Source organism: Armigeres subalbatus, chromosome 2, assembly GCF_024139115.2.
Source record: "Armigeres subalbatus isolate Guangzhou_Male chromosome 2, GZ_Asu_2, whole genome shotgun sequence".
NCBI lineage: Eukaryota > Metazoa > Arthropoda > Insecta > Diptera > Culicidae > Armigeres > Armigeres subalbatus.
The window spans coordinates 210,080,300-210,091,211 of NC_085140.1; the positions used below are offsets into that span (position 1 = coordinate 210,080,300).

The following is a 10,912-nucleotide window of genomic DNA, read 5'->3' on the forward strand; positions in this document are numbered from 1 at the left end:
TCTTACTTGTCTTTTATTCCTTCTCAAACAGAAACTGTGAAACTAGATATTACGATCCTAAATTGCAAAAAGAGATACCTCGCTTAACTTTTCAAAAGGACCTAAGTAACATTTTTTCATGAATTAATTTGAATAGCGCAATCAACAGAATAACATGAAAGCTTTTGATTGCAGTACTCAAATTAATTCACGAAAAAAATGTTACTTAGGTCCTTTTGAAAAGTTAAGCGAGATATGTTTTCAACACTAATCCCAATAAAACAAAACTTCTTTTAAATAAAAAATATGTCTTATTTACTCCACATCACAGTTACAACTTATAACAATACAATCATCGTCGATGCAACCTAACTACGTTTTTGCGTGAAACCTCCTTAGTTCGTACTCCTTCGCTTTCTGTGCGTAATTAATTACTTCTAACTCATTGCATAGTAACTGCCTCCAGCAAAAATACTCAATGCTTTTCTTTTTTGTCATCATCATCAATATTGACGTTGATACTTCTGTTCAGATCGTTCTTGCTGCGGAAAAAGCTACCCGAACCAGCTGCTTGAAGGTTGCCGGCAATACTCTGCACCAAATCATTCACTGCTTTCAAAGTTTGAATCGGAATCTACAAGAAAAGAGAACATAATAAAACCAAGTTTAATTACAAGCTCAAGGCTGAAATAGGCTACAAGCAACACCGTCCTTCGCTTTGAATTCATTTGCAAGAAATATGTTTTGATGGTAAACCAACGGCACAATGAAAAACTTATTGAGCTCTAGAACTGATCGACTCGGTTACGGAATGAGGCAATTTTATTCATTCAGATTTGGTACGACTGTTGGCATCCAACCACATCGACATTTGGACAGACAAGACAGTCGCCATCAGTACCAGCCTCCCTGCTCACGAACACGTAAAAAAATAACCTTATATGTTATGGCAAAAAACCATTCGAAAATACTTATACTCTTCATTATGCTACATAATGAATGATCCCATATCAAAAAGCTAATAACATTCATAAGTTAATGAAAAGTATAAGTTTCCGAATGTATGTGATTAATGCGATGTATAAGTTTTTTCTTATACATGTCATTAAGCGCCTGCTTTGGCAAAAAAGTATTAGAAATATTAATAATAAACAACATTAAATTTTTTTACGTGAATGCTGGAGGAGCATTATGACAGGGTTTAATCAAAAGCGAGCTGAAGGACGAGAATATTGGATCAGCTGTACTAACTGATTGAACCAATATTGGAAAGCTCTGCCGGGGACTCGCTGTTGAGTAAATAGAACTGCAACGGCAATGTTGACATTTTTCGATTGTCTCAATTGCATCACCCAATTCGGTGCAGCATTTAGCCACCTACCATCAAATTACACCATGGATCGGCGATAAACTTACGTTGAAGATGTTGTCCAAGATGCTGGAACGGAGACCATTCGCCTTCTGCTCGGATCCGGTTCCTTGGTTAACAATTTTCCCGTCTATTTGTTGCTGTAGAATTGAGAAAACAAGGTTCGCTGCGTTAGTCGGGCATCAATATTGATCCTACTCTCAGTGGTCTAAAGCGTGATTATTGCAAAGTGTAATTATGTTTCAGTACAGCAACGATTTTATCAATTTTTTATTGACCCATTCTAAAGAAATGGGTTCGATTCAGAAAGCCGTGTATACGGCCAAGTATTCGGTTTAAGTGTGACTTATTTCAAGGATTTTTTTCCAGAAGCTTTTTAACAAATTGACGAAACATATGGAGATCCAATCAAATTATTCAACGCACCAAATTTCGAGACTTGGTGTATATCAACAGAGATCACTCATCAGAAGCTACAAAAGCATTCGCCTAGGATGGAGGTCTTTTACGTTGGCCCACTGACTGCTGATGGCGCATGAGAGAGCGAGTGATATAGCAAAGAAGTAGTATAGAAACTCTTGGAAGGCAACTGATAACTGGCACATTGTTTTACAACGTTCGAAAACTAAATGCGTACTCCTGCTCCACCTCCACCTTAGTCTACCAATCCACTCATCTCGAAAATCTAAGCAAATGCCTATCTGTTCGTGTGTGTTTAATTCTGATTTCACCTTATGGAAGTTTTCATATTTTCTGTGGTAGATGACTTGAAGATTAGATACGTTTATCCGCATTCGGTTTCATTGTCCTCAGAGCCACTGGATAGATAAAATCAACTAAGCACGGACTGTTTCATCAGATACGGGGCATGGGGACGACAAGTACAAGTCCGAAGTGGCGCGAAAGGATGACCAGCTGTACTACGCGGCCACGCTGCGTTGGCTCAGTATGGTTCTAGTGTTTCTAATGAAATTGAGCATATTGTGTGTAGCCCAGGAAAGCCGGCCCGACGACGCAACGATGAAACAGACAGGCTGAGTAAACTTGATTTAAATACAGATCTATTTGCTCTTACCGCTTCATTATCGCTGATTGCCGCCTGAGACGGGCCCGGGAGGATGGCTAGCAGGGTGATGACAAAAACCGCCAGGCACGTCAAACGGATGTTCATTGGGCCAGTCGAAGCCTGGAATGCACACACACGAGCGGAAATTATTTTAATCAGCATGGTGAAAGGCTTTAATAAATTTAAATCTAATGTGGCTGTGAAATGACCAGATGTGAACATAAATATGAAATATTTGCTGAACAATGGAACAAGATATTTTTAATTAATGACAGAGTGCTAACCAATTATCTGGTTTACCAACCGACCGAAATTGGATAATATGAATACATAATCATAGTAATGCTAATTGAAAAAGGCAATATGTGCGCGATTTTCACAGTTATGGTTGTATGCTTGCTCTTTTCTCTTCTAGTTAATTAGAAATGGCTATACAATATGTCGTGGCTTGGCTTTGTATTTTGTTCAGCGGCGAACATTAACATATGCTTCACCTACCGCGAAACATTGCAGACATATAAAGAACATTCATCTATTCGTTATAATCCTCGCTATCTCATTCGGTGCATTAGAAGGATGCGTGATCCCATCATTCATAAAAACCCTGGAAAAATAATACTAATAAAATTAATTACCATTAGATTTGATGATGACAACAATAATGCGGATAGGTAAAAGTTGATGAACTTTTGTCCTTCCATTCATTTAATTTATTTAGTTAACATCTAAACAGATAACACTGAATCAACAATTTGACGCCACAATGCACGGTTCGAGGCCGCCTCTCTCCATCCTCGGATACGCCCCACGCTCGCCTAGTCGTTTTGCACCTGGTCTGCCCATCTCGCTCGCTGCGCTCCACGCCGTCTCGTACCTGCCGGATCGGTAGTGAACACCATCTTTGCAGGGTTGCTGTCCGGTATTCTTGCAACATGTCCTGCCCATCGTACCCTTCCGGCTTTAGCTACCTTCTGGATACTGGGTTCGCCATAGAGTTGGGCGAGCTCATGGTTCATTCTACGCCGCCACACACCGTCTTCTTGCACACCGCTAAAGATGGTCCTAAGCACCCGTCTCTCGAATACTCCGAGTGCTTGCAAGTCCGCCTCGAGCATTGTCCATGTTTCATGTCCGTAGAGGACAACCGGTCTTATCAGCGTCTTGTACATGACACATTTGGTGCGGTGGTGAATCTTTTTCGAGCGCAGTTTCTTCTGGAGCCCGTAGTAGGCCCGACTTCCACAGATGATACGCCTTCGTATTTCACGACTAACGTTGTTGTCAGCCGTTAGCAAGGATCCGAGGTATATAGACGAGTTCCTCGACCACCTCGAAGGTATCCCCGTCTATCGTAACACTGCTTCCCAGGCGGGCCCTATCGCGCTCGGTTCCGCCCACAAGCATGTACTTTGTCTTTGACGCATTCACCACCAGTCCAACTTTTGTTGCTTCACGTTTCAGCTGGGTGTACAGTTCTGCCACCTTTGCAAATGTTCGTCCATGTCATCCGCGAAACAAATAAATTGACTGGATCTGTTGAAAATCGTACCCCGGCTGTTGCACCCGGCTCTCCGCATGACACCTTCTAGCGCAATGTTGAACAACAGGCACGAAAGTCCATCACCTTGTCTTAGTCCCCGGTGCGATTCCAACGAACTGGTGTGTTCGCCCGAAATCTTCACACAGTTTTGCACACCATCTACCGTTGCTTTGATCAGTCTGGTAAACTTTCCAGGGAAGCTGTTCTCGTCCATGATTTTCCATAGCTCTACGCGGTCTATACTGTCGTATTCCGCATTGAAATCAATGAACAGATGGTGTGTTGCGACCTGGTGCTCACGTCATTTTTGAAGGATTTGCCGTACAGTAAAGATCTGGTCTGCTGTCGAACGGCAGTCAAGGAAGTCGGCTTGATAACTTCCCACGAACTCATTCACTAATGGTGACAGACGTCGGAAGATGACCGGGGATATCACTTTGTAGGCGACATTAAGGATGGTGATCGCTCGAAAGTTCTCACACTCCAGCTTGTTGCCTTTCTTGTAAATGGGGCATATAACCCCTTCCTTCCACTCCTCCGGTAGCTATTCGGTTTCCCAGATTCTGACTATCAGTTTGTGCAGGCAAGTGGCTAGCTTTTCCAGGCCCATCTTGATGAGCTCAGCTACGATACCATCCTTACCAGCTGCTTTATTGGTCTGTAGCTGTTGGATAGCATCCTTAACTTCCCTCAAGGTGGGGGCTGATTGGCTTCCATCGTCCGCTGAACGTAATCTCCTCCGCTGCCTTGACTTTCAATGCTTGTACTATCTGTGCCATTCAAATGTTCCTCGTAGTACTACTTCCACCTTTCGATCACCACACGTTTGTCCGTCAAGATGCTCACATCCTTATCCCAGCACATTTCGGCTCGCGGCACGAAGCCTTTGCGGGATGCGTTGAGCTTCTGATAGAACTTGCGTGTATCTTGAGAACGGCACAGCTGTTCCATCTCCTCGCACTCCGCTTCTTCCAAGCGGCGTTTTTTCTCCTGAAAAAGGCGGGTCTGCTGTCTCCGTTTCCGTCTATAACGTTCCACGTTCTGCCGGGTACCTTACTGCAGCGCGAACTCCCGCGCTTCGTCCTTCTCCTCCAGAATCTGTCTGCACTCTTCGTCGAGCCAGCCAACCAATCAATCATTCGTCCCACATACCCGACGTCGTTCTCCACTGCGTCGTTAATGGCTGCTTTGACTGTATTCCAGCAGTCCTCAATAGGACCCCCATCGAGCTCACCCTCTTCTGGCAACGCTGCTTCGAGATGCTGCACGTATGCAGTGGCGACATCAGGTTGCTTCAGTCGCTCTAGGTCGTACCGCGGCGGTCGTCGGTACCAAACATTGTGGATGACGGATAGTTTTGGGCGCAGCTTAACCGTCACCAGATAGTGGTCAGAGTCGATGTTAGCGCCACGATATGTCCTGACGTCGATAATGTCGGAGAAGTGCCGTCCATCAATCAGAACGTGGTCGATTTGTGATTCTGTCTGCAGTGGTGATCTCCAGGTGTACCGATACGGGAGGCTGTGTTGGAAGTTGGTGCTGTGAAAGGCCATATTCTTGGAAGGTCCCGTCGTGCATCCGTTACCCAATTGCCGTTATCGACAGGGACGATGTATGGGTCGGACAGAAGGGCGACATCGGTCCTTGTCCCTAAGATCGATTGTCACAGCAGATGCACATTGGTTTAGATTCAGCTGTGTTACTTGCACGGCTTCTTCTTGTTTGTTTCTCTGATTGGTGTTGAAAATCCGCCCATAACGTGCTTTTTGCTGGCGCAGATGAGGCACTTTGGTGCCTTATCACATTCCTGCGCCTTGTGCCCTTCCTCACCAAAACGACGAAACAGTTTGCTGCGGTCTGGGCCCTTACAGTTGTAAGACTTGTGCCCCGACTCTAAGCATCGATAGCACCTGTTCACTGAAGGCGTCTGGAGTTTGCTTACTGGGCATACTGACCAGCCGATCTTCTAGTTGTAGAAACTCTTCGATAAGCGAAATAATCCTCACTGGACTATTGAGTATTGTCCGTCTTCCGTTGTCTTTTGACAGCATTCAGTTTAAACAATCATTATTGTTTGAAAGCAATGAAATGAAGATGGTGACGTTTCAGAAGGTTTCCTTATTTAGTAGATTGTTGGATATTTGCAGATTTAAGAATGCTTCAGATTTGAGGCATTCTCTGATATCTCATTTATTTCGGATTCTAGAACTGATTCATATCTTTCCGATTGAGATCATTGTCATGACCTAAACTTCCACCTACAGATATTTTTGATTCCGTACATTATGGAAATCTATAATTTTCTCACATTTTCTAGATCCTTCAGATCCAGATTATTCAAATGCTTAAAAATCGTAACGATTTTTTGTTACAATCGTGCCGGTGCGATGCGTTTTCCGTAGGGCAGTTTGTTGTTAGTTTGGACGTGCTGCTGCTTTTAACAATTATAATTAGCAACAATCGTAAAGGTCTGCATTCGAGTTGTTGGCATAAAATAAGTAATATTATTTTTTGTACAAAAAGCGCGTAAATAGTCCAGCCATTTTCTCAACCAACAAGTTGCATTCAAATGGAATTCCTGTCTCATCATTTCATATTGAAAAATGGTTGGATCGGACTATGGACTCAAAAGTTATGGCAAAAATACTATTTTTCCATAATACACTAGAAAGTCACCGATGCCGCAGGTGGATTATTCAGGGTTTTTTTTTCTAAATAATTTTTGACTACACATCCCGATCAAGAATGCATAACAAAATTATAACAAAGGGAGTTATTTATTTCAGAAAAATATTGTAACAAAATGTGTTATATAATTTTGTTATATAATATTGTTATAACAAAAATTATAACAAAAATACCTCTAGCCGTAACATAATTTAAACAGAGGTTGATACCTTCATATCAACATTATAACAAATGTTGATATAATTTTTCTGTACCAAAATCTACTTTCAAGTTGATTGCCTACATCACGGATAGAAATCTGGTATGCTACCACGCCAGATTTCCATCCATAATGTAGGCAATTAACTTGGTTCCAGCTATGTATTAATATCGAGCGGATTCAAGTTATACTGAAGGTGATTACTTCCGATTTTGTTTCCAATATCTACAAAAAATATTGGCAATTATTTTATGAAAATATTCATAACTAATGTTATTATAATTTTGATATGAAATAAAACTGGCCGAAGACATATTTTTATCGAATTATCTAATTATAACACACGTTGTTTTAAATAACAACAATTGATATAATTGAGTTATAATTTGGTTATGCATTCCTGATCGGGATAGGTTTTTTATTTGCAGATTTTTTTTATGGTGATTCGATTATCCGGAGGATTTGATTATCCGGAATGAAAATAAAATCGATACTCTGGATAATCGAGTCCGACCTATATTTGGAACTTTCTGTGTCAAATTAATTAGGTTACACTGGCGATCACCTCTTCAGAGCTACCGACTGAATAGTAATAAGGCAGTCTCAATTGAATTGTTATATCATGTCCTAGCTTTCATTTTATTGCTAAAATTTGTTCTTTATTTTGCTGAGCTGCAGAATTAACGGCTTTACAAATTTATCATAGAATTCGGAACGTTTCCGGGGCACCAAGAAAAACCAGGCAAGTAGACTGTTCCACATAATCCTGGACGTTTAGCCACTGTAAGCTAATGACTACATGCAGATAGCATGAAAGTGTTGCTAGAGTCAGCGCATCCTACGGATATTATTTCCAACAGACCTTAGTAAAAAAATTGAAAAAGTCGAGTTTTGTATTGCTGCTTAGATCTGTTGAAAAGACCATTTTGGAAAGTTTTACAGATTCAATAATTCTTCATGAATTTGGTCAACATTTTTTCCTGGAGACTTCATTTAAGATGTTAATTGAAATGGAGGGGTGCCACTTTGAATCCGTAATACCTTTCAAAATGATGAACAGATCTAATCAATATGGAATCTGTTGGAAATATTGAGCGATGAATATTCTTACGTTGTTCATGGTGAGGGGCATACGTTTGAAAATGGTGAATAGATCCAAGATGATCTGTTACTTACCTATGTCCTTTTGTAAAATTAAGCCAGATTTACCCTATGGCATTTGAGTAACAATTATGTAGAATGAAATCAGTAGTGATTCAGTTTCATTTCAAATGTTCGATCACTATTCAAGTTTGAATCTGGAGCAAAATAGAACGAACTCGCTGATTTCCCCAACACATGTTATTAAAATTTTCAATTAAATGAGCTCATTATGTTGTCGCCGTAATTGCAAAGTGGATTGATCCGTAGATAGAATGACGCATTCATACACCAAAATATTAAAATATTAAAATGAAAAAAAAAATCAAAAACCTCCTCGGATTTGTTGAAGAATGTTTTGAAAATCCTAATAATTTTAAGTTTTTTTTTTGTTGTCGCATCAAAATTTTATTTTAGAAAAAAAAATTCTACGACCTTGACTCTAAAAATATTAAACAAAATTATTTTCTTAAAATTATTGCCCCCTTCCCCTTACTAACTGTTGATAATCTTCTTCTATTCTATATAATAAAAATGAAATGGTCTGTGTTCGTATCCGCATAACTCAAAATCGGCTGGATGGATTTTCTTCATTACTTCAGCAGATATGTTCGTTACGGTTTCCGACGGGTTTATATGATATTTTCTCAAACGAAAATCACAAGTAAAGCTGAGTAAATCGAGAAAAAGATTGTACATATCGTAAAGAGTCTCGACTCCGTTAAGTGTTAGAAACGCCTGAGCCTGTCAAATAAACACAAGAGATACATAAAAAAGAAACCGTACTAATTTGGTACTAATTTGTTTGACAACTGTTTTCAAATTTTTTTATCATGGAGAAAAATACAGCATCGAAATTCGCACACCTCATGAGATATCAATAAATTGAAGGGGTTAACGGTAATGAATTTATAAATAATTTATATTATCCTGTTCAGATACTTAACATTAAGCTTTTGGGCCATTGAAATTGAAAGTAGGCTTTGAAATTAAAACAACAAAAATCAAAAACATATCGCCATCCACCAAACGCGGAGTTTCTGCCGCCATTTTTTGCGGGTGTAGCATAATTGCACCAAAAGTAACTGTGTTTTAATTGCTAATTGCGAATCATTACACAAGATAAGAAGAATACAAATCGAAGGGATCGCTTCCAAGATGCGTATTGAACTATTTACAGTGGTAGTTTAGTCAATCAGTCTGCTTCAATTTAAATATTTATAACAAAAATAGTTGTACGGAATTTGACGAATTTCGAATCAGGAGTGGTTGATTTAATTAATTATTTTATCGTGTTTTCCGTAGTTTTTAATGTGTAAATGTGAAACACTTCAAAAGTAGAAGCCTTCATCCTCCTTTGAAATGACAAACATTTCATTTGCATTCGACTTCTATTTTCTAGTGACTTTTTCATATAGTAAGGTGCTTAAGTGTACGGATTTTGATGCCCTATATTTGTTAACACTGGATACTGCGGAAAGTTTAGAGTTAATTGCTCTTAGCCGAATGGCTTTCGACCAAACGACCATTTCCCAACAGAGGGTCAGTTCATGTGTTACGTTGTAGTGGAATTCTCCATCACTTATTTAAACATATTAAAATCGTGCGCTTATAAACGTTCCTTTTCTTTACACTTCAATCATAGCTATTACTATTCTACATAACCGAAGCCAATGCAATTCACAATTTCGCGCGCTAATGCGTCTTCTCTACTCTCATAATGCAATTTGGTATGCATCTATCTTGCACGATATTTCGATTTTATTACTGAACACTAGCTTAACGACATGGAGCATTCTAATTTTCAAATGAACAATCGCAAACCGTCGAACGACTCTAGTTTACCTATATGGAACCAGCTCCAGCATGCCTTGCATCGACACTCTATTTCATTATGTAACCATTAGTTGATTAGAATGGCTAAAACACCGATATGGAAAGCCGAAGTTGCAGAGAAAAAAATCAGTGGTGTCTTAACGGATAGTGGCGTCATTTGTCCACGTGATTACTTCAACAAAGCACATAAAGTATTCTATCTATTACAGGCGGCAATCACCTCATGAATGAATGTCATGCCACTGCTCGTTTTTTGTTATACATTGCATGTTGCAACCATGAAGGAAAGACCATTCCTAGCAGCCAAATCAAGCAGAAAACATTGTCGTGAAACACTCTCTCGCTCCAGCTACTTTTATGCCCCAATGTGTGCCCACAGTTACCAGTTATAGCACCTGCTCCCAGCATCTCTTGATCGTACACATAACCTTGTATCACATCTGCATTTCACACGTCCAACTTTTCGCTACTCACATTATCGTTGTATGCCATTGTGGCCGAATCTCGGTCTGCCAAGTTCCACTCTCGCAGAATGCTTCAGCAGAGAATCTGATTTGTATGTGAATGCAAGAATAACTTTCACTCTACCGTGGCTTTTGAAAAGTTTTCCTGCCGAAAGACGGTTCAAATTTGCAGTCAAATGCTGTATTGGATTGCTCAATCACGAAACCGGAAGAAATGTCCGAAATTCGCAACAGCCTCCACCGAATTGGCGCGCAACGGATGTCAAACGTGCAAATAAGTTGAGATCAAAACACAAACTGAGGGGAGGTTGCCTAGTTGAAATGTTAAATTTAGGGCTTTTTAGTGCCACGAGCTCAAGCACGATAACCGCTGCTGGGAGGGGAGCCCACCAACCAAGCATCGAGCATTGGTACATGATGCCGGGTGGAAGGTTTATGCGAATGTTGTATGATGAAGAGAGCTGCAGCCGCACAAAGAAACCTCCAGCAACCGGTGCCGCACTGAAACTATCATACGCTATCGATGGTGCACAGAGGCGAACAACAAAACCATTGTCAGGTAAAACAACAACAAGCCGATATTATCTTATGTGTCTTGTTGGGGCATAGCATTCAATACAAAATACAACAT

The 10,912-nt window shown here is 40.2% G+C and overlaps 1 protein-coding gene across 1 annotated transcript; it reads right to left on the minus strand.

Moving 5' to 3' along the window:
* Positions 1–273: 273 nt before the first annotated feature.
* On the minus strand, positions 274–10,584 carry LOC134215831 (uncharacterized). Its single transcript, XM_062694939.1, has 4 exons — positions 10,292–10,584; positions 2,424–2,534; positions 1,396–1,488; positions 274–613 (listed from the first exon to the last, which is right to left on the minus strand). Exons 1-4 carry the CDS (start codon positions 10,307–10,309, stop codon positions 455–457), a joined length of 381 nt encoding a protein of 126 aa, XP_062550923.1. The 5' UTR covers positions 10,310–10,584; the 3' UTR covers positions 274–454.
* Positions 10,585–10,912: the final 328 nt, after the last annotated feature.